The 24,946-nt window shown below is 35.0% G+C and overlaps 1 protein-coding gene across 1 annotated transcript in view; it reads left to right on the top strand.

The window, feature by feature from the left end:
• The window catches only part of RB1 (RB transcriptional corepressor 1), a 170,176-nt gene that overhangs the window by 51,571 nt on the left and 93,659 nt on the right, over nucleotides 1-24,946 (top strand). The window contains exons 5-12 of the mRNA XM_042969199.1: nucleotides 980-1,018; nucleotides 2,370-2,437; nucleotides 5,486-5,596; nucleotides 7,981-8,123; nucleotides 10,287-10,364; nucleotides 13,196-13,305; nucleotides 14,179-14,256; nucleotides 16,893-16,980. Of these exons, the coding sequence (XP_042825133.1) occupies nucleotides 980-1,018; nucleotides 2,370-2,437; nucleotides 5,486-5,596; nucleotides 7,981-8,123; nucleotides 10,287-10,364; nucleotides 13,196-13,305; nucleotides 14,179-14,256; nucleotides 16,893-16,980 (715 nt within the window). The remainder of the gene's footprint in view (nucleotides 1-979; nucleotides 1,019-2,369; nucleotides 2,438-5,485; nucleotides 5,597-7,980; nucleotides 8,124-10,286; nucleotides 10,365-13,195; nucleotides 13,306-14,178; nucleotides 14,257-16,892; nucleotides 16,981-24,946) is intronic.

Genomic DNA, 24,946 nt, shown 5'->3' with positions numbered 1-24,946 from the left:
GTAGGGCACTGAGAAAACATGGTAGCCCCTAATCTTCTCAGATTGCTTTTCATATCTGGAACCTCTGTACTGTGAACTAAGTGGGGTAAAAGAAGTCAAGGCCCCAGTATTCTTGATCAGCTGTGCCTGGAATAGAACTTTCACCCTTTGAGTGGGAGCTAAGTGGAGGAAGGGAGCCCTAGACCTCCCAGTTACTCTTGCCTGGGATAGACTTTCTGCATACAAAGCTGGGGGTGATTAGAAATTCTGGCCACCTTCCTTTCCCAGAGTGATAGTCCTAGGCTGGGAACTGCAGAGAGAGGGAGTCCTGTGTCTGGGTGTACCTGCCCAGGGTAGAGCTTTATGATGCTGAGCTAAAGAGGAGGAGGAAGTGAGTTTTGCTATGAATTCCAGTCTGTTTTTGTTCTTACCAAGAGTTAGTAGATTTTCATGAACAAATGTTTCCTTTTTTGCTGTATTCCCTCAGGAGAATTTCCAGAGACTTTAAATGATTTTTAAAATAATTTCAACCAATTATAGTTACTACACTGGGAAACAGGTCTGTGGAAATTTTTACTCCACCATTGTCCTAAAAAAACATGGTTTATAGTACTGTTAAGTTGAGTTATTTTAGTGAGACTAATAGTTAAATAAACTTTTACGACCTGATCTGAGATTCTAACTAGATCAAGATTTAATTGCAAAATACATTCTGAGTTACAAATGCCCATAAGGAATCCAGTCCTTTTGTAGTTAAATATTAACAGTGATGTGTGGAAATGTCATGTATTGGAAAAACCTACTTTAACATTTTTTAATAATGCTGTAATTTTTTGTCTTTAAAATGTATACTTCTGGATAAAAAGAAAAATAATAAGATGTATACTTCTGGAAATAAGATGAATAAAGCATGATAAAATTTATTTCTAAGTTATGAAAAAAATTTAAAAGTAACTTTTAAAAAAGCCATAATGGTAATATAATTATTATTTCCTTTTAGGACATGTGAACATATATATTTGACACAACCTGGCAGTTTGTAAGTATTTCCTAGCATGTTATTTTTATCTTCTTTTATTTTTATTTATTTTTTAAAAGATTTTATTTATTTTGAGAGAGAGAGGACAGCATGAGTAGGGGAGGAGCATAGAGAGAGGGAAGGAGAAAAATCCCAAGCAGGCTCTACACTGTCAACACAGAGCCCAATGTAGGGGTCGAACTGACAAACCATGACATTGTGACCTGAGCTAAAAGCAAGAGTTGGACACCATTGAGCCACCCAGCTGCCCCTGTCTTTTTTTTTTTTTTTTTTTTAAAGATTTTTCTGGAATAATCCCAAACATGTTAATGTCAGGGTTAGTTTGATAGATTATAGCATGCTACCTCATAAATTAAGGTCATAGATTTATACTCTGTGCAGATTACTTACCTTCTCACAAAGACAGTGGTACGAAATACATGTCCTTTACTGCAAGGTGAACTAATAGGGTGGAAGTTCATTCAGTGCAACATATCACCTGCTCAGGGGAAAATGCGTATTCACTGGCTAAATCTTTTTTGAGGGTCCGTTATAAGCACTTTATTAACTTTAGTAAGACTAAAAGCATAGTGTTTTTGTAAGAGTAAATGTGAAGTGTATATTAAAATTTCCAAATTATCTTTTTAAATGTATATGGTACATGCTCCAACAGTATACCCATGTAAGAGCTCTAGAGATTTTCTTTGGAAATGGTATGAGTAGTATATGAGATATTCTGCCCCACTGAACTAGTGGTATTGAAGATGATTGATAAAAAGGGAAATTATATGTTTATTAATTAATCTATTCCAGTTGTTAATACCAACAAGTTATCAAAGCATAGTGTTAAATTAGTAAAGTAGAGTCACCCAAACCTCTCTCTGCTTAAATGTTGATTTTAATTAGAAAGCAAAGGGCAGGAAAGTATTAAGTAATTGGAAACCAAGTACATCATAGTATACCACTTTTTATGCATATTTTTCGATTAGAATTGAAATATTAAATATTTCCTTTACAAAATGTGTTTTGTACATTTTGTACATGGGCTAAATATAAATATTGGTAAAACCACTCACTGAATTGAAGCAAATTGACTTAATGTGTAAATTGTACATTTAAAATGGATTGTATTCTCTTACGCAATCAATCAACTTAGGCCTGTAATTTAAAAAGAAGGAAGAGGTGCCTGGGTGTCTCAGTTGCTCCACACTGTTGGTGAAGCCTGCTTAGTATTCTCCCTCCCTCTCTGCCTCTCTCTACCTACACCTTGTGTGTGCATGTACTCTCTCTCTCTCAAAATAAATAAGTAAAAGGAAAAAAATAGTTGAAGACTGTCAGTGTAAAATTTTTTTCTGCTTTGTTTGTTTACCAGGCTATCTACTGAAATAAACTCTATGTTGGTGCTAAAAGCTTCTTGGATCACATTTTTACTAGCTAAAGGTAAAGTCATTGTTTTTGTTCCATGTGAATGTTTCAAATGCAATAATTGATAATTCTTTTGGACTACGCTCAATTTTTTATTCAGTTTAATGTTACTCCCACCCCCCCACTCCCCAATTCTCTGTGTGGCTTGTGAACTCTTAGCAAGTTCTTGTAATTATGGCACTGGAAGCAGCTTTGGAAATGTCTTATTTCATTTCTGTTTCTAATATCCTTTTATCCTTCTTGCCTTTTTTTTTTTTTTAAGAATAATGTTACTGTTTTTATAAAAATGATACAGTCACAATACATAATTCAAATAATACAGAAAATGCAAAGAAAAGTGTAGAAAAATTACCCAAAACCTACCTAGAAATAATTATCATTAAAATTAGACTGTCATTCCAGTTATAATTTCTCTAAGATTATAAAACATTATTAAAAAATTAAGGTTACAATCTTTTTAATTTTACCTTGTGTTTCGATTTAAAGGTATTAATCTGCTTGAAAGAAAAGAGCACTAATATTACCACTCTTCCTGTTACCTCCCCATTCCCTACTTTAAGATTTTTGCATTTTCGTATTAACATTATCAAAGATTATAACACATACATTCTCTTCTATAATTAAAATTACTTGTTTATTCTCACTTCTCTGTTTTGGTGGATTCTAAGTTTATTGTCACTTCTCTGTTACAGCTTCTCCATTTCTGAGTTCTTTATTTTGATTCATCTTTAGTTGGCTGGATTTTACCAAGAAGGAGTTTTTCAAAAAAGGCTTTTTGGCACCATATTCTCTGTGTTGTTTATGAGTCATGTCCATAGGCTTTATACTTGAAGGACCACTTGGCTGTCTATCCTATTTTTGTGTCATTCTTGTTTTCCTCAGGACACTGTTTTATGGCATTAAACATTGCTATTAAAAAATTGGAGACTAGCTTAATTTCCGCCCCTTATTTACTTTTTTTTTTTCTTGAGAGATAGTGCGAGTGGGGGAGAGGCAGAGAGAAAGGGAGACACAGAATCCGAAGCAGGCTCCAGGCTCTGAGCTGTTGGCACAGGGCCTGATGCGAGACTTGAATTCACGGACTGTGAGATCATGACCTGAGCTGAAGTCAGATGCTTAACTGACTGAGCCACCCAGCTGCCCCCACTTATTTACTGTCTAAATACTTGATTTTTTTTTTTAAAGTTTGAGGTTCATTATCTTAACTAGAATATCTCTTTTGTTTTTTATTATTCTGTATTATTTTTTCTTGTAACACTATATCTCTTTTTAAACTGAAGGTCTGCACTTTATTTCAAAGAAATCTTAACATACTGCATTTTTTCAAGTTTATTTATTTTGAGAGAGAGAGAGAGAGAGAGATAAAGCACAAGTGGGGGAGGGGCAGAGAGAGAATCCCAAGCAGGGTCAGCACTGTCAGCATGGAGTCCATCGTGGGGCTTGAACCCATGAACCAGGAGATCACCAACTGAGCCACCCAGGAACCCTTCATGCGCTACATTTTTAAATATTACTCTATTCAGTTAGGTGCTATTCTATTCTGTTTCAGGAACTTAGCTGTCTTATGTTGGATTGTTTTTGTCCTCCATATTTAGTATCTTTTCTCATATTATTCTGATCTTTGGTCTTTTTCTTATGTATTAACTGTTTTTTGTCTCAAGCCTTTCTTCTGTTTTGAGCTAAACTGTGTTTGTAATGGTGTTATTTGGTCCTCAGTTTTTCCTTAGCTTTTCTAGCTCCTTATTTTTATATAACTTGTGCTTTTTATTTCTTAGTGCAAGGAGTCATAGGGCATTTTCTTCTCGTATATTATCTTCCAGATTGGGTTCTCTGATTTTTTTTCCCCTTCTTACATTGTGATTCTTTTATTTCTTTTCTTGTTTTATTTTCTGTACTGTGTTTGCATAATTGCTGTTTCTCATGCTCTCCCCCACCTCATGTTACTAAGACTTTTTGTAGGCAACCCTGACCTGATGTTCTAGTTTCTCTGTTGTGGTTGGTGTTTGATGTTCTGTTTTCTCTGATGTAGTGTGAATAAATCTCTTTTCACTCACTTTGCATTTTATCTTTGGCTCGTTGTATTCCCCAAAGAGCTACAATATGAGTACAGCCTTTTTATTATATTTATTTTTAGTCGGGGTGAGGGAGAAAGTGGAGAATTTATCTGGAATGGTATGAGTCTTTGTTGTTCTGAGATTCTTGTTAGAATGAACTCTACAATAGAACATTTATAGTGATAATTACATCCTGTTTCCATAACAGGATTGTGTTGGGATTCAGATTGGCCCCCAGTTCAGCACAATATACTGGAGTCTCTGTGTTTATCAGAAAGTTAGCTACCATTTACTTCCTCTCTTTTACCCTTCTCTCATCAGCAATTTCTGTGCCCTCCACGTAAGAGGAGGAAAAGATGAGGATACTCTGAGTCAGTATCTCTTAAATTTGGTGTTGGTACTGACACTTAGCCAGAACATGTTTTCCTTTATTTTATTGGGTATTGGAGGAGGATTTGATCTGACTTCACTTGACCATTTTATGTATTTACTTACTTACTTAATGTTTACTTATTTTTAAGAGGGAGAGAGAGCAAGCATGAGTGGGGGAGGGGCAGAGAGAGAGAGAGAGAGACAGAATCCAAAGGAGGCTCCAGCTCTGAGCTGTCAGCTCAGAGCCTGACATGGGACTTGAATTCACGAACTGTGAGATCATGACCTGAGCCAAAGTTGGATGCTTAACCAACTGAGCCACCCAGATGCTCCAGAAACAAAATGAATTTAGACATAGGGAATGAATTATAATGATAATAGCTAAATGTCAAATTCTCATGGTAGATTTATACTTCATTTATAATTTCATAACCTTTTATATATTTCATTTATATTTTATATATTTCAAATCTTGAGTTTTTGTGAAACAAAAAATTTTAAGCTTTAATATGCCTTTAGTGACTCTTAAATAAATGAGTATATGCATATGCCCATACCTACAATTTTCCCTGATTTAAAGATCTCAATCTCCGTTTCTAGTCTGTTACTTTACAATGTGAACCTACTTTATTTTCAGGGGAAGTGTTACAAATGGAAGATGATCTCGTCATCTCATTTCAGTTAATGCTCTGTGTCCTTGATTATTTTATTAAACTCTCACCTCCTGCATTGCTTAAAGAACCATATAGTAAGTATTTTAAATAATTTATGCACCTTCTACATCATTACTCAACAGTTGTTTATTTAATATCGACTAGGTCCAAAACATAGTTCTAGAGCTGAAGGGATGATAAAAAAGAAATCAGACCTGGACTCTGCCCTCAAGTAGTATAAGGTATAGAAGTAGAGATAAGACAAGTAAGTAAGTAATCAGTATATTATCACTTTCTAAGTGATCTGGGTCAAAATATAGTAAATGCTATGAGAGTTCAAGCAACGAGAAAGCAGGGAAGACCAAGGAAGACCATATAAAAGAGGTGGATATGAACTGAGTGTTGAAGAGTAGATAGCATTTGAGGGTTAGGCAAAGTTGGGGTAGAATATTCCTAGTAAAGAGAAAATAAGAGGTAAGGCACAGATATGGGTGAAACTTCATGAGAAAGAGTAGCCCATTCTGCAGGAGGAGATTACCTAAATTGTATTATTGGATGCTAATTGTTATGTGACTAACTTTTTTTGCATATAATTGTCATCTACTTCAGTGGGTGATGAGGTGAGAAGTGTTTTTAAGTGAAAGTAACTGTTGCTAAAAAAAAAAAAATAAAAAGAAAATAACTTGTTGAAATAGAGAGTATTAAGCAAAGATGAGTATATTCCTCTTAGAATGGAATTGCTTCTTTTGGTGGCATCAAGAGTAGAATTTCAAAATCATTTATTATACCACAGAAAAATGTAAACTTAACTAGGCCGAACTGCTTCCTTGCTCCTAAAATGATGAAAGTATTAATAATACTAAAAGTAATAGAGGACAGATCAAAACATGGAAGTCAAAAGTGGTGTTGAAAGTGGCTGAAAAACTGAAGCCTATTTAATCTTCCTGAACGATAGTTTCATGGAAAAATGTGTTGAACGTGGTTTGACAGAAAAAGATCAGTAGCAGAAACCAAAATGGGAGAAAAAAATACAAAACAATATATTTTAAAAATTTCTGATTCTGTAATGATTATATGTCTTTTCTTCACTTTTTTCAATTTTTACAAGTTTAGGAAGTTCATGTAGGATGTTACTTTAGGTTGACAGACTTTGTTCTTTTGGATTATTCAAACACATGTTTTAATATTCTAAGTGCTATGTCAAGGAGAAACCAGGATGAGGTGTTAAATTGAGTATGGTAAACTTTTAATTACTTTTTTATTATGAAAATTCCAGATGAATATACAAAAGTAGACAGTAGTATAATAAGCCTCATGTACTTAATCACGTGCCTTCAACATATAACTTATGGTCAACCAGGAGCCCCATCTGCTGCCTAGTTGCATCAGCTATATTATTTTGAAGCACATCTTTGTATACCATTTCATTCTTACAAATTTTAGTATGTATCTCTAAAAGGTAGTCTTTTTAAAAAGCATAGTGACTATTAGCACACCTGAAAATCAATAGTGATTTCTAACCTAATACCACCAAATATCTAGTAAGTGTTCAGATTTTCACTTGCCTTTTAAAAGTGATTTTAAAACTTTTTTTTTTTATAGGTTGACTAAATCAGAATCTAAATAAGATCTATACCTTATGACTGGTTGATACGCTTTTGAGACAAAAAAACTTCCTTTTCTATCTGTCTCTTTTTTTTTCTTGTAACTGATTTGTTAAGTAATTAGGTGGTTTATTCTGTGCAGCTTCACATGGTTTAATTTTTTCTGACTGCATTTTGTTATATAGTTTAACATGTTCCTATATTCTCTCAATTTCCTGTAAATTGGTGGTTAGGCCCGGAGGCAGTTAATACATTTTATATTTAGTCATTTGTAATCTCTTTTAGTAGTTGAATCCATTTTCAGTTTAAGTGGGGAATACTGAAAACAATACAGAAAGTTTTTAAAAAATCACCCTTTATCATATTATAATACATATATATTAATTTTACATATTAATATATATATTTTTAAAAGCATAACTTATTGTGGGTTTTGCTCAAACTTTAAAATTTTATTTATTTTTATACTATGTCTAGCAATTAAATCCATAAATACTTACTCTTTTTAAGACTCTCCAAGATAGGAAACATTTTTTTTCCCTTACAGACTGAGTAGGATACATTTAGAGTAAGTTTATAAGTTGGCTATTTCCCTTGCCTTCTCCATATTTGCCTATAGGGCTTTACATCTTGTTTATAATTGTTTCTTTTTGGGCTGGTTGGGGGCAGAAGAGAATAGGGATGGCAAAAGCTATTATCAGTAAATAAAACAAATATTCAATAGATAGATGAGACTATTAGCCTTTTAATGAAGCCTAATAAATAAAAGTAGCAGAATGTTACCAAGATTATTTCTGATCCCCCGAGTTAGAATACTTCATTATTTTATACAGTGGAATGTGCAATTGTTCTTATCTAATTTACCATTTTTACAGAAACAGCTGTAATACCTTTTAATGGTTCACCTCGAACACCAAGGCGAGGTCAGAACAGGAGTGCACGGATAGCAAAACAACTAGAAAATGATACAAGAATTATTGAAGTTCTCTGTAAAGAACATGAATGTAATATAGATGAGGTAATTTAACTTCATGATTTCTTTAAAATGAAGTAGATTTAGATATAAGTTCTTCCTAACAGTATATACTTCTTTCGTGACAAGTTGCTTTTGTAATTAGTGCTAATTCTTTTGCAGCAAAATATTTAGAAAAAAATTACTTTTCATATTAAGTTACTTTGATTTTAAAGAGAGTGCCTCCCTTGTTCAGGAATCACTGCAAGGTGCATCATTAAGGCAGTAGTTTTCAAATGAATTTGTTCTTTGATTCTTCTATGGCTATTGATAATTCCTAAGTATTAAAATACCCTGCAAGAAAATCCTGGTGTTAAGTAATATCAACATTAAATTGCTGTTCAGCCTATATACTCTTTCCAAATATTACACCAGATACTAATGGATGGTAGAGGATATACTTGAACATCCTGGAATTGCTTATGTTGTTCACAGAATCTGGGGTGTTGGAATTGGAAGGAATGTTAGAAACAATGTACTCAACCTCCTTTTAGTAATGAGTGAATGAGCTTCTAGAGATTGATAGCTAATTACTAACAGAGTCTAGACTTTGGTAAATCTGCTACCAGTTTCCCCTTTTAGTGTACAATGCTGTTTCTCTCATAGATTGTTATATTGTCCACAGTTCACTACTGCCAGATAGCTGTATGAAATGTTGCATCTTTGAAATTTCTCTGTCAACTGGGAAGGAATGGAGTATGATCTCAAAATTTAGTTTAAGAAGTGTTGGAATGATTTACCAAGATACCTAAATTCTAGTACTGTGGCTTTTGTCAATTTTAGCAAAGATACAGATATATACCTGTGGATATAGATGTATCAACTTTATACGTGTGTGTGTGTGTGTGTGTGTGTGTGTGTGTGTGTGTGTGTGTGTGTTTTACTTTCTAGAATCACAAATAATCTTTGTTAATAAGCTGACAAATGTCGTTGAAATATTTTTTAACCCAGTCTATTGCTAAGTCCCTTAAGATAATGAACAGACATAAATACAGTTTGCTAATTCCTGGTTGTTAATTCTATGGATTTCAGAACTACTTATAAAATTTTATTTCTAAAATCAGGAATAAATGATTAAAATTTTTTCATTTTAAATAACTTCTGTAACTTAGAATATTTATGGGAATGATTTTTAAAGTGTAGCTGATTAAAAACTATGGTAGTCATTGACATTAATTAATTGACAGTGGGTATTTACATATAATGTTTTTGGTTATATATTGATTAGTTACATTTATGGCTATATAATTATTGGTTAGTTAATACTAATTGGTTAGTTAAAACTACCTACTTTATAAATACTCCAGTTAAGTGGGAGTTAATTAAAAAACAAAATAAGTATTACAAAAGCCAATTTTTATAACTTATATGTGAAGTAGAAGATATGAACTGGTATTATTTCTACCTTAATATATGTAGACTTCAGATTTTGAGAAGTTAAATGAAAATAAGTAAGTTGTTTAAAATTTTGTAACACACTGCAAGTGCACAATAGCCTGGAATATGACTCCAGGTTTCCTGTTACAGTCTTTATTATCTATGTTAAATAAATGTAGGATGCTTTTGTATGAAAATGCATCATTCTACAAAATATTTTTATGTGATTTTGAATTGAATTATGGGGTATCCTTTATGTGTGTGAAATTATTTTCTTGTAAAAACAGGTTATTTTCCTAAATTTCTGCAAAAATACTTGACTGTTCCCTAAGCTAGCTATCATGATAAATATGAAGTGGCCTAAAAATATGCTTCAGGGAGAAATCAGAGATAGTAGGGAGAAGTAAAGAGTCTTGGCTTTGATGATACATTGGGTTTTAATTCCAGCTCTGCCACTTCCTAGCTGTGTAACTTTGGTCAAGTTGCCCAATTTTTTGGAGCCATCTTTTCATCATTTGTTAAATGCAGAATACTGAGATTGGTTTCAATGGGTTTTCTTCTTATAAATCCCGTTTCGTTAACAGTCCTCTACTCCACTTCCATTCTAGGACTTGAAATCTGCCTCATGTAAATTAAAAAGTAAATAATGGAATTGATTATAAATAAGTATCACATTAGGTTGAATGTAAGTCATTGATTAAAATGTCATTTAGCACTTTCATTCTAGTGTTAAAAGTGACAGAGATTAAGGTTTTTATTTTAATGGCTGTGTTGTAACTTTATCTTTTTCAGGTGAAAAATGTTTATTTCAAAAATTTCATACCTTTTATGAATTCTCTTGGAATTGTAGCTTCTAATGGACTTCCAGAGGTAGGAAGGAAAAATTAATAAAAAGTTAATGTGTTTTGGGACTTTTGGGAGGCAGGAATAGCTGTCTAATTTCTTAAAGTTGCTTTGCTGTATATTAAATATTTTTTGCCCAAGGAAAGAAATCTAAGTAGAATTGTGCTAAGCCAACTTTATATAAGTAACAGAAAAACCTTTTGAGTATATATTCAGATGTATAAATAAGCAGCATTTATAATTTTCACTAGAAATTGATTTATACTGAAATTTTTAAAAAATCAAAGTGTAGGCTTTTGGATTTCTGAAGGCCATTATATTTAAGTACAGTATAATTAAATATGCACAATCAAATTTTGATTCTGATTTGCTCTACATCCTTGAGCATAGGATCCATGGATTGATGCTATCAACATTATTGGCATTACTATATTATGGAGCATCTCTTTGGAATACTTTAAACTACTTAATTGAAAAGAAATTTGGTTGAAATGGCTGTGATTGTACTGCAGAAATGTTTTACCTTACTGGTGTGCCATCCATCTTTGTTTCTTTTCATATTTTGCCTCAAATATCTTGCTCTCCAATGAGAACAGAAAAACCTAGAACTTTACGTGGTAAGATGTGGAGAAAAGAATACTTAGATAAATGATGAACAACAAGTACTCAGTGCTAAAGCAATGTTTTAGAAGCACCTGGTATTAGTTATCAAGACCAAAAGACGTGGAATCAGATAGCTAGTCTGCTGATTCTACTCCCCAAATTGGTAGCTAGTCCTTGAATTAATAAACTTACTCATCCAACAATCATTTATTGAGTGCTTAATGTGTGCCAGGCATTGTGCTAGATATTATTCATTAGAGATTTAACTCACAGTCAACAAGGTCATAGTGCAAAAAAGGCAAAGAAATAGAACATTAGAGGAATCTGCGAGGGTCTGATACAAGTCTGCACATGGTGCTGTGATATCCACCTAATCCAAAGTGGGGCAGATGGGTTTTGTGGAAAATTGTTTGGAGATGTGATTTCTGAAGTGAATAAGCTTTATGAGAAAAAAAGATATTTTCAGTGTTAGAAATTATAGATTCAAAGGGACAATGATTTATGATAGTTTGGTCTGTTCAGTGAACTCCAGCTAATTTGTTAAGATTGGGATGCAGTGCAAAAGATACTAGAGAAGCAAGAAATGGGGTCAAATGTTGTATTACTGAGCTTTCTTATCAACTGATGTGCCAAAAAATAACCTGTTCACAGCTCTAAAGAATTTTGGACACTCATAGTAGTTTTTCTTCCTTCATTAGAAAGGATTACAGTTTTAGTAGAAATCCTAAAATAAACTTTACCCCAGCATTTTTAAAAAGTTTGTTTGTTTGTTTATTTATTTTGAGAGAGAGAGACAACGAGTGTGTGATTGGGGGAGGGGCAGAGAAAGAAGGAGCCAGAATTCCAAGTAGGCTCCACACTGCCAGTGCAGAGCCTGACATGGGGCTCGAACCCACGAACCATGAAATCATGACCCGAGCGGAAACCAAGAGTCAGATGCTTAACCGACTGAGCTACCCACACCCCCACCCCAGCATCTTTCTTAAATGGTTTTTTAATGTTTATTTATTTTTGAGACTGAGAGTGAGTGGGGGAGGGGCAGAGACAGGGAGACACAGAATCCGAAGCTGGCTCCAGGCTTTGAGATGTCAGCACAGAGCCCCACGCAGGACTTGAACTCGTAAACCACAAGATCATGACCTGAGCCGAAGTCAGATGTTCAACCCACTGATCCACCCAGGCGCCCCCCAGCATCTTTCAAATAGCAGTAATAGCTGCCTGTCAATAAATGATTGATAATTAGCGCCTCACTAAGATAGGGCACAGTGATTGAACTTAATTAACATGAATAACTGTTCTATCTAAAAAACTTACATAGAAAAAAGTTTACACTAGCTGGATTTCTTCCTACCACTCCTTTTAAAATTCAATTTTAGTTCTGTCAGGTTAGAAATATTTTGACTTTAAAAGTCATAGCAGAAGTCATGCCAAATAGTTATTTACTGGGCATTGGTTTTTAAATTATGTTTAGAAAATAATGAATCAGAACTTACAAAAGAATTACAGATTCTAACAAATGAGATGAAAAGGTATTTGAGATTAGGAATACATTGTGATATGTTAATTGGGCGGGGAGTTGGAATGCCACCAAAGAATTTAGAAAAGATAGGCAGAATGTATAATCAGGAGGTTTGTTATAATGTTTGAAAAATATTCTTTTTTTAATGTTTATTTAGAGAGAGAGACAGAGAATGAATATGAGCAGGGGAGGGGCAGAGAGATAGGGAGACACAGAATCGGAAGCAGGCTCCAGACTCAGCTGTCAGCACAGAGCCTGTTGCAGGACTTGAACTTGCCAAACGTGAGATCATGACCTGAGCCAAAGTCGGATGCTTAACCAACTGAGCCACCCAGGCGCCCCTGAAAAATATTCTTATATTCATAATCATAGTGGAAGATTAAAAGTGAGGGATGTATGGGCTATTTGGAGCATCTTGGCAATTAAGTTGATTAAAATAATACTTATTTTTGTCTTACAGATCTGTCTCAGTACTGTTTTGTGTTATTGGTGATCATTGTCTACAAAAAACTCTAATGAATGGGGTGCATGCATAAAATCCGTTTAAGATTAGAGTTAAAAAGATAGCAATTTTTTAATGTCACTTTTAGATATGCTTTATTATTACTGCATGTGAACTCTGTCTATATTATAAAATTGTATGCTGTACAAAGATTCTTTAATTAAATCTGTACTTCGTGGACTAAGAGTGAAATGATAGGAAAAGGATAATCACCAGTATTTTTTTTCTTTTGAGGTGGAAAGTCTCTCTAAACAATATGAAGAAATTTACCTTAAAAACAAAGATCTTGATGCAAGATTATTTCTGGATCATGATAAAACTCTTCAGGCTGATCCTATAGACAGGTATTGTACATGGTCTGTTTGTTGAGATGCTTTTGCTATAACATTATAGGTTGATATTGATACACGTAGGTTAAATAGGTTTTTGTTCAACTTTGTGATCTTTAAATATCATTTATAATAAGTTACTTCAAATGCCTTTCTATAAAGCTGATAAGCATATATTAACAAATAGAGATTTAATGTGAATTATTCTCTATAACAACTATTTTTTATTGAATATAATTTTTAAAATGTGCATGAAAAGAAAATTGTTGAAGTAATTAGTTTACTTAAGTAGTGGTCTCTCCCACCCTTTCATCTATTATTATTGCTTGGTTCTTTTTTTAAATGTTAATACAAAAGTATATTCTCTTGAATTGTCATGTATAATCCTAAAATAGGAATGATTGAGAGTAATTACAAAAAATTTATTATGTTTATGTCGTTAGCATGAAGTTTTGGAATATGTAACTGAAAATCTATATAATTTATAGGTTAAATACAGAATGTTTCAAGTTTAAGTCAAAGTAAGGTCTTTGGAAGGCGTAATGGTTAAGAAACTTAAGCTTTGATATTTTTTAATACTGAACAGCTTGGTTAGTAATACCATCTAGCATTTAGAGATAGCATCTAACTTTCACTTTTAAAAATTTTTAAAAACTTTTAAAAAATTGTTAATGAATTGGTGCGCCTGTTTTTCATAAACCTAGTGGAAGAAACCCAACTTAAAAACAATGGTGAAAAAAATAAAATTTGATTTACTTAAACAGCTTTTGAATCATCTGTTTCCTATCACTTGTTATTGACTTACCATTTTGTATGATGGTAATATACTGCTCTTTTGATTCATAAAGCACAAACTGTATATTAATGACTTTGTTTATCATTACTTAGTTTTGAAATGCAGAGAACACCACGAAAAAGTAACTCTGATGAAGAGGTGAATACGATGCTTCCGCAGACTCCAGTTAGGTATGAATTTTCTTTTGATTTTCACTGTTGTTATTATTCTGTGCCTTTATAGTCCTTTGGGTTTGTTCATTCTATTGTATATTTGTATATACACACAACAAACATATTGAGTGGTCTTTGCATGTCAGGTATTTTACTAGTTGCTGAGGATATGATTATTAGACATAGTTCTGTCTGTCCTTAAAGAATATAAGCTAGAGTGGGAATGTGTTCCATCTCAGTAAATAAAGAAGAAAAAGATGTATTATCCTTTGCTCTGCATAAACTTGGATTAGAAGCATTTTTCTGTCCTTTTCCTCACTTTCTACATCTAATCTGTTACCAAGTCTTGTTGAATCTACCTTTTAAATACCTCGAGTCCATCTCCTGTTCTCCATTTGCAGTCTCACCACCCTTGTCCAAGATCTCTTTCTCTTTGTTTTGGATTTTTTTGCAGTAGCCTCCTAATTGATCTTGCTGTGTCTACTCTCCTCACTTTTCCTCTCTCCCCACCACTAAATATATTCTCCAGAGAGCCCCAGAATAGTAATCTAGAAATGTGAGTCAGATCATGTTCACCATATTAAACCTTTGATTGCTTCCTGTTGCAGTTGAAATGCACATTCCTTCACAGTGCCTATAAGATCCAGCTTCTGTTGCCTCTCTCACCTCATCTTGTTTGCCTGCTCATGATGAACTAGCCAGTTTCCTGAATGCTTAAAGCTCTTCCTTTATACTTGAAGACCTTCACACTTTTCCCTCTTCTTGAAACTCGTCCTTCTTTTTTTGCTTCTGAATTACATGGTAGTAGTTTGCAAGGGGATGGACTAAGGAGGACATAGTGAGAAATTGACCTCTCAATGTGTCACAGTGGTTCTTAACCAAGGGTGCAAATTAGAATAACCTGAGGAGGTATTTTTCTAAACTACACGTGCATAGACCTGATTACCATACACATAGTCAAAAATCCATGAACTGCTCTATTGCAGTAATTCAATTGAGAAATGCTAAATATCCAAGCCAAGAGTAGGCAGTCGAAATAACGGAACAAGAACAGGTTTGATAAATATTTGATGAATAATATTCAGAATATTATTCATGAGGCATTTATGGGATATGAAGAAGTAGTAAGCAGAAGGATATAAGCTCTTACAGATTTGAGAATCATCAGGGAAAGTTAAAACCATAAAGAAAGATGAGGTTGCCTGAAGTAAAGGTATGTAATAGCAAGAATGGCTGACTAAGGGCTGAACCCTAAAGAATGCTAGCATTTAAGGACTAGATAGAAGTTAAAGAGAATGAGAAGGGGCCTCAGAGGATGAAGCCAAAAAAGCCAAGGGAGGGAGGGAATTTTAGGAAAGAGCAGATGTTTGAGTGTCACATGTTTGAAGGAAATCAGGTATCAGAACAAGTGAGAAGGATCTTTTAGTTTTAGCAATTAGTTATTTGTGGCTTTAGTCAATGTGGCTTAAGTAGATTAGAGGATGTACAAGTTATAAAAGCAATAATGTTTGAAAGGTGAGAATGTACAAATATCAGTTGAGAGAGGTATAATGGTTCGGTGTAGAGGCAGCTGGGTGGCTCAGCTGGTTAAGTGTTCGACTTCGGGTGAGGTCATGATCTCACAGTTCAGGAGTCTGAACCCCATGTAGGGCTTTGTGCTGACAGAATGGAGCCTGCTTTAGATTCTCTGCCTCCTACTCTCTCTGCCCCTCCCCTACTCGTGCATGCTCATTCTCTCTCCCTCTCAAAAATAAACAAACATTAAAAAATAAAAATAAAGCAAAATAAAATAAAAATGTTAAGTATTTATAAAAAAAATAGTTTGGTATAATAACAAAGATGATTCAAATTAAAACCAGGGATGTTTGACATGTTTTTTCCTAAAAGAAAACTTTCACCAAAAGAGTTTAGAAGATGTAAAGACAAGTTCTTTTTCCAAACTGAGTAATTCTTACTGAGGTTACAAAAAAGAGGAAGAAAATTCTCACTGAACATGTTCACTGAACAATATTTAAGGAACCTTTCAGCCATAAACATTCTATAGTTCTTTGCACTATTAAACAGTACCTATAGTAGCAATGTGCTACCATTCCAAAATTGGAACATTAGTGTTTACTGTACAACACACACACATAATTATAGCATTAAAGAAATCTTAAGGGACTGACCCAATTTTATGCTTTAACAGTGGTGACTTCTAAAATGTTTGTTTCATCTTGAAAATCTTTGTAAAGTCATGTGTTTCTTCATTTGACTTAGGGTATATGCTACTGTATTTGAAAAACTTTAATTGTAATGTTTTCTTAAATTACCATTTTGATAGCAGTTTATATGTGCTTTTCCTAAAATATCATTAATTTTGCCAATTAATTGTGTACTGAAATGTGGTTTTATTCGTAAATAAACATATCAGTGTTTTTAATTATGATCTTAGTGATTATGAACATGTTCTTTCCTAAAGGTTTAAGTAAATGTAAGTCCTTATAAATAACAGTACACTAAGGGCTTTGTAAAGTCTTATTTCAGAGAACTTCTTAAATATAAACAAGAAATAGTGAGTTTGAAGATTTAACTTGTGAAATAGGTAAATAGATACATTTTATTTATTTGCTTTCCTTCATTGCTTAATATTCTTCCTATTTTTTTTTCTCTAGGACTGTTATGAATACTATTCAACAGTTAATGATGATCTTAAATTCAGCAAGTGATCAACCATCAGAAAATCTGATTTCCTATTTTAATGTAAGCAATAAATGAAACTTTATTATTTTGATAAATTTAAAATTAGAAAAATTATTAAAAATACTGAATATTTTTTTAAACATCTCCCAACCAACATGCCCTTGTCTGTTTTCTTATTTCTTGCTTTTTTGAAACCTCCAAATTAGATGTTGGTAGTACTGTTTCACTTAGTGCTATTTTTGGATTTTTTCACGTTTAATCTTTGCCTTGCTTGTTGACAAATTCTTTCTTGCAACTTAGACTTCATTTCTGATTTCATTTTCTTTCTTCTTCAGATACATATTTTTTTGTTTTATTTTATTTAAATCCAAGTTAGTTAACATATAATAATGATTTCAGTAGTAGAATTTAGTGATTCATCACTTACATATATAACATCCAGTACTCATCCCAATAAATGCCTTCTTAATAACCATCACCCATTTAGCCCATCCCCCCTTCCCTCCAGCAACCCTCAGTTTGTTCTGTATTTAAGAGTCTCTTATGACTTGCCTCCCTCTCTGTTTTTATTTTTTCTCCCCTTCCCCTATGTTCATCTGTTGTGTTTCTTAAATTCCACATATGAGTGAAATCACATGATATTTATCTTTCTCTGGCTTACTTCTTTCACTTACCATAATACATTCTAGTTCTGTTGCAACTTCTTGATTGCCAAGTAGTGTTCCATTGTATGTATGATTTTATTTATATCTTCTTTATTCATCAGTCAATGGACATTTGGGCTCTCTCCATACTTTGGCTATTTGATAGTGCTGCTATAAACATTGGGGTGCACGTGCCCCTTTGAATCAGCATTTTTGTATCCTTTGGATAAATAGCTAGTAGTACAATTGCTGGGTCATAGAGTAACTCTATTTTTAATTTTTTGAGGAACCTCCATACTGTTCTCCACAGTGGCTATGCCAGTTTGCATTCCCACCAACAGTGCAGAAGTGTTCCCCTTTCTCTACATCCTCACCAACATCTGTCATTGCCTGAGTTGTTAGCCATTCTGACAGGTGTGAGGTGGTATCTCATTATTGTTTTGATTTGTATTTCCCTGATGCTGAGTCATGTCGAGCATCTTTTCATGTGTCTGTTAGCCATCTGGATGTCTTCTTTGGAGAAGTGTCTATTTGTGTCTTCTGCCTCTTGGTTAACTGGATTATTTGTTTTGCGGGTGTTGAGTTTGATTTTTTTTAATAGATTTTGGATACTAACCCTTTATCTGATATGTCATTTGCAAGTATCTTCTCTCATTCTGTCAGTTGCCTTTTAGTTTTGTTGATTGTTTCCTTCACTGTGCAGAAGTTTTTTATCTTGATAAGATCCCCATAGTTCATTTTTGCTTTTGTTTCCCTTGTCTTTGGAGTCAAGTAAGAAGTTGCTATGGCCAAGGTCAAAAGGTTGTTGTCTGTTTTCTCCTGTAGGATTTTGATGGTTTTCTGTCTTACACATAGGTTTTTCATCCATTTTGAGTTTATTTTTGTGTATAATGTGAGAAAATGGTTCAGGTTTATTTTTCTGCATGTCACTGTCCGGTTTTCCCAACACCATTTGCTGAAGAACTTTTTTCCATTGGATATTCTTTTCTGCTTTGCTGAAGATGAGTTGACTGTACATTTGTGGGTCCATTTCTGGGTTCTTTACTCTCTTCCATTGATCTATGTGTCAAATACATATTTAAATAATTTCCTCAGTGAGTGTCAGTTTGGGATGAACTTAAAAGGTTTGTGTTTTGTTTCTTAAAATTTCTTTAGTCTTACTTTTTGTCAAGTAGTTTAGCTGAATCTTCAATTCTAGATATTTACTTTCTCTTAGAAGTTTGTAGATATTATTTTGCTATTTCCTGGCTCTCCTGATTGCTGTTTAAGAAATCTGTGAATCTGACTGTTGTTTCGTTATAGTTAGTGTATATTTTCTTTCTGACTGCTTTTAAGATCTTTTCTTTGAATGTGGTATTAGGATTTAACATTTACCATATCTCTATAGTCTTTTTTATCCTGTTTTCAGCCCATTTTTATTTTCATTTCTTGTCTGAACTTGTGTGTATTGCAGTTTCCAATTCCTATAGACCTGAGTTTGACATCTGAAGGGCCCTTGCTGTGCAAAAACTAGAGAAAGAATGAAATAATGAAAACTGGGGTGCCTGGGTGGCTCAGTCGGTTGAGCGTCTGACTTCAGCTCAGGTCATGATCTCACGGCTTGTGAGTTCGAGCCCCGTGTCAGGCTCTGTGCTGACAGCTCAGAGCCTGGAGCCTGTTTCAGATTCTGTGTCTCCCTTTCTCTCTCTCTGACCCTCCCCCATTCATGCTCTCTCTCTGTCTCAAATAAATGTTAAAAAAAAAATTAAAAAAAAAAAAAAAGAAATAATGAAAACTAACGTGTATGTCGCTTGCTTTCTTCTTCACTCCTTATTTAAATTTAAATGAAGGTTAGGATTCACAGAAATGCTCATCCATGGAAATTGGATAAGGCCAAGAAAATTATTACAATTTGCCATATTCCAATAACTCTGTGCTCTGTATGGTTAACATTTATTTATTTTTTTTAATTTTTTTTTTAACATTTATTTATTTTTGAGACAGAGAGAGACAGAGCATGAACGGGAGAGGGGCAGAGAGAGAGGGAGACACAGAATCGGAAGCAGGCTCCAGGCTCTGAGCCATCAGCCCAGAGCCTGATGCAGGGCTCAAACTCACGGACCGCGAGATCGTGACCTGAGCTGAAGTTGGATGCTTAACCGACTGAGCCACCCAGGCGCCCCTGTGTGGTTAACATTTAATACCGTGACCTGCCTGTGGCTTTGTCATACTCTGTTGTCATCTTCTTGCTTATATGCCCCCCATGAATTAGCAAAGTATTTTGTCAACATATTCATAATTTGTCAACATATTCATTGTGTTGGCTCAGAACTGATTTTGTTTATCCAAATTGCTTGAAGTTGCTTTTATATGTGGATTATCTGTAGCACAAGAATATTTCCCAAAAATAGCTACTCAATTACTTAGAACTTCTAAAAGAAATAATGATAGAAGTTAAAAGAATGATAATCTCTTCGTTCTGTTTTTAAAAATGTTTATTTTTGAGAGGGGGACAGGAGGGACAGACAGAGGGGGACAGAGGATATGAAGTGGGCTCTGTGGTGACAGTAGAGAGGCCAGTGAGGGACTCGAACCCACAAACCGGGAGATTGTGACCTGAGCTGAAGTCAGACGCTTAACCAACTGAGCCACCCAGGCGTCCCTGTTCTCTTATTTTTATTTCAAGTTTTTATTTAAATTCTAGTTAGTTAGCATATCTGGTAAAATTGGTTTCATGTGTAGAATTTAGTGATTCATCTCTGACATTAACACCCATTGCTCATCTCAAGTGCCCTCCTTAATGCCCATCACCCATTTAGCCCATCCCGTCACCCAGCACCACTCCAGCTACCCTTTTTGTTCTCTATAGTTGAGACTTGTATGGTTTGCTTCTCTCTCTCTCTCTCTCTCTCTCCCCCTCCCTCCCCCTCCCTCCCTCCCTCCCTGTCTCCCTTTCCCTCTCCCTCTCCCTCTCCCTCTCCCTCTCCCCCTCCCCCTGTCTCTCATTTTCCCCCAATAATCTATCTTCTCAAATTCATTTTGAATATTCCCTCCAACATTTTGAGTATGTAGGAGCTCTTTTTTTATTTTACATTATTTTAGTTTGGCAGAATATTCTACCTCAGGGGCATTCTCTGGAGCTCAATGTAAAGTTTAACATTAAATGCAGCTTAACAGCCTAACTGCATTTTTTCCTATCTAGATTGCAAATTGCTTACCTTAAGAGCATGTTTTGAGGATCACTAAGTTCTTTGAGTTTATGTCTTTATTAGTTCAGGTTTCTTTATTTTTATAATGAATGCCATCTTCTGTAAGTAAAATCTTAGAAGTTGTAGGCATTTAAGTGAATGTTTTGGCAACAGTGACTTTATTTTTTTTAAGTAATTAATTTTTTAAATTTACATTCAAATTACTTATCATATAGTGCAACAATGATTTCAGGAGTAGATTCCTTAATGCCCCTTACCCATTTAGCCCATCCCCTCCTCGCACAACCCCTCCAGTAACCCTCTGTTTGTACTCCATATGTAAGTCTCTTATGTTTTGTCCCCCTCCCTGTTTTTATATTATTTTTGCTGCCATTCCCTTATGTTCATCTGGTTTGTATCTTTTTTGTTGTTGTTGTTGTGTTTTGTATCTTAAACCCTCATATGAGTGAAGTCATATGGTATTTGTCTTTCTCTGACTAATTTTGCTTAGCATAATACCCTCCAGTTCCATCCATGTAGTTGCAAATGGCAAGATTTCATTCTTTTTGATTGCCAAGTAACACTCCATTGTGTATATATACCACATTTTCTTTATCCATTCATCCATTGATGGACATTTGGGCTCTTTCTTGGCTATTGATAGTGCTGCTATAAACATTGGGGTGCATGTGTCCCTTCGAAACAGCATACCTGTATCCCTTGGATAAATACCTAGTAGTGCAATGGCTGGGTCATAGGGTAGTTATATTTTTAGTTTTTTGAGGAACCTCCATACTGTTCTCCACAGTGACTGTACCAGTTTGCATTCTCATCAGCAGTGCACAAGAGATCCTTTCTCTTCATTCTCACCAGCATCTGTTGTTGCCTGAGTTGTTAATGTTAGCCATTCTGACAGGGGTGAGGTGGTATCTCATTGCGGTTTTGATTTGTATTTCCCTGATGCTGAGTGATGTTGAGCATTTTTTCATGTGTCGGTTGGCCATCTGAATGTCTTCTTTGGAGAAGTATCTATTCATGTCTTTTGCCCGTTTCTTCACTGGATTATTTGTTTTTTGGGTGTTGAGTTTGATAAGTTCTTTATAGATTTTGGATACTAACCCTTTATCTGATATGTCTTTTGCAAATATCTTGTTCCACTCTGTTGGTTGCCTTTTAGTTTTGCTGATTGTTTCCTTCAATGTACAGAAGCTTTTTATTTTGATGAGGTCCCAATAGTTCATTTTTGCTTTGGGTTCCCTTGCATCTGGAAACCTGTTGAGTAAGAAGTTGCTATGGCCAAGATCATAGAGGTTTTTGCCTGCTATCTCCTTGAGGATTTTGATGGCTTCCTGTCTTACATTGAGGTCTTTCATCCATTTTGAGTTTATTTTTGTGTATGGTATAAGAAAGTGGTCCAGGTTCATTTTTCTACATGTCACTGTCCAGTTTTCCCAGCACCACTTGCTGAAGAGACTGTCTTTATTCCATTGTATTATTTCCTGCTTTGCCAAAGATTAGTTGGCCATACGTTTGTGGGTCCATTTCTGGGTTTTCTGTTCTGTTCCACTGATCTGAGTGTTTGTTTTTGTGCCAGGCAACAATGACTTTATGACAGGAGAGGCTTCTTTGTTATTGTTTCTAACATATGTGTGCTGTTTTCTTTCCCAAAGAATTATTGATTTTATAGAATGTGAAATTTTTGAATGACAGTGTTCAAATTTATTTATTTATTTTTTAGAGGTGAGGGTAGAAAGTGAGTGAATAGGGGAGGGGCAGAGGGAGAGAGTTTTTTTTTTTTAATGTTTATTTATTGTGAGAAAGAGGGAAAGACAGCATGATCAGGGAAGGGGCAGAGAATGAGAATCCCAAGCAGGCTCCACATTGTCAGTGCAGAGCCTAAGGATCTCACAAACCATGAGATCCTGATCTGAGCTGAAATTAAGAGGCAGATGCTCAACAAACTGAGCCACCCAGGCACCTCAGGAGAGAATCTTAAAAAGTCTGCATGCCCAGTGTGAGCCCAGTGCAGGACTCCATCTTGCGACCTACCATGAAATCATGATCTGAGCTGAAATCGAGAGTCAGATGCTTACCCAGGTGCTCCAGTGTTCATATTTCAAAGAAAGGTATAATTAAGCTTGGTTTTAGAAGCTTATTTTGTTTCACTCTTTTTTTATTTAAATTTTTGTTCGTTCACATACAGTGCAGTGTTGGTTTCAGAAGTAGAATTCAGTGATTTATTGCTTCCATACACCCAGTGCTAATCACAAGAAGTGACCTCCTTAGTACCCACTACCCATCTAGTTTGTCTCCTACACCTTCCTCTGTCAATCCTGTTCTCTGTGATTAGGAGTCTCTGGTGGTTTGGTGCAGGCACTCTGGGAGACAGTATGGAGGTTCCTCAGAAGATTAAAAATAGAACTACCCTATGACCCAGCAATTGCACTACTAGGTATGTATCCAAACAACACAAAAAAGCTGATCTGAACCCCAATGTTTATAGCAACGCTATCAACAATAGCTAAATTATGGAAAGAGCCCAAATGTCCATCAACTGACGAATGGATAAAGAAGATGTGGTGTATTTATACACAAGATATTACTCGGTGATGAAAAGGAATGAAATCTTGGCATTTGCAACAGTGTGGATGGAACCAGAATGTATTAATGCTAAGCAAAATAAGTCAGTCAAAGACAAACATCACATGATTTCACTCATAGGTAGAATTTAAGAAACACAACAAATGAACATAAGGAAAGGGAAGGAAAGATAAGATGAAAACAGAGGGAGACAAACTATAAGAGACTCTTAAATGTAGAGAACAAACTGAGGGTTGCTGGAGGGAAGGTGAATGGGGGGATGAGCTAAACGGGTGATGGGCATTAAGGAGGGTGCTTGTTGGGATGAGCCCTGGGTGTTTTATGTAAGTGATGAAACTCTGGATTCTACTCCTGATACCGATACTATGCTCTAGGCTAACTAACTTGCATTTAAATTAAAAAAAATAAAGCATTGTCAATAAAAAAAATAAGAGACTGCTGTGGTTTGTTTCACTCTCTTCTCTCCACCCATTCCCATATGCATAATACATTCTAGCTCCATCCACACTGCTACAAATGGCAATATTTCAATCTTTTTGATGGCTGTGTAATATTCCTATGTATATGTGCGTGCGTGTGTGTGTGTATGTGTGTGTATACCACATCTTCTGTATCCATTCATCAGTAGATGGACATTGGGTTATCTCCATAGTTTGGCTATTGTTGATAATGCTGCTGGAAACATTTGGGTGCATGTATCCCTTTGAATCTATTTTGTATCCTTTGGGTAAATACCTAACAGTGCAATTGCTGGGTTGTGGGGTATTTCTGTTTTTAACTTTTTGAGGAACCTACATACTGTTTTTCAGAGTGGCTGCACCAGTTTGCATTCCCACCAACAGTGCAAGAGGGTTCCCCTTTGTCCACATCCTCGCCAACATCTGTCGTTTCCTGAGTTGTTAATTTTAGCCACTCTCACTGGTGTGAAGTGGTATCTTAATGTGGTTTTGATGTATATTTCCGTGATGATGAGTGATGTTGAGCATCTTTTCATGTGTCTGTTAGCCATCTGGATGTCTTCTTTGGAGAAGTGCCTATTCATGTTTTCTGCCCATTTCTTAACTAGGTGGTTTTTTGGGTGCTGAGTTTGAGAAGTTCTTTGTAAATGTTGGTTACTAACCCTTTATCAGATAATGTCATTGCAGATATCTTGTCCCATTCTGTAGGCTGCCTTTTAGTTTTGTTGATTGTTTCCTTTGCTGTGCAGAAGCTTTTTTTCGGTCCAATAGTTCCCAAGAGGTTCTCTAGGATTTTGATGGTTTCCTGTCTCACATTTAGGTCTTTCATCCATTTTGAATTTTTGTGTAAGAAAGTGGTCCAGTTTCATTCTTCTGCATGTTCCCATCCAGTTTTCTGAACACCATTTGTTGAAGAGACTGTGTTTTTCCCCATTGGATAGTCTTTCCTGCTTTGTTGAAGATTAGTTGACTCTATAGTTGTGGATCCATTTCTGGGTTCTCTATTCTGTTCCATTAATCTATGTGTCTGTTTTTGTGCCAGTGCCATACTGTCTTGATGATTACAGCTTTGTAATACAGCTTGAAGTCTGGGATTGTGATGCCTCCTGCTTTGGTTTTCTTTTTCAACATTGCTTTGGCTATTTGGGGTCTTTTG

Source organism: Panthera tigris, chromosome A1 (genome assembly GCF_018350195.1).
Source record: "Panthera tigris isolate Pti1 chromosome A1, P.tigris_Pti1_mat1.1, whole genome shotgun sequence".
Lineage (NCBI taxonomy): Eukaryota > Metazoa > Chordata > Mammalia > Carnivora > Felidae > Panthera > Panthera tigris.
The sequence above is the reverse complement of the archived record's forward strand: the minus strand, read 5'-3'. Positions and strand labels throughout refer to the sequence as shown.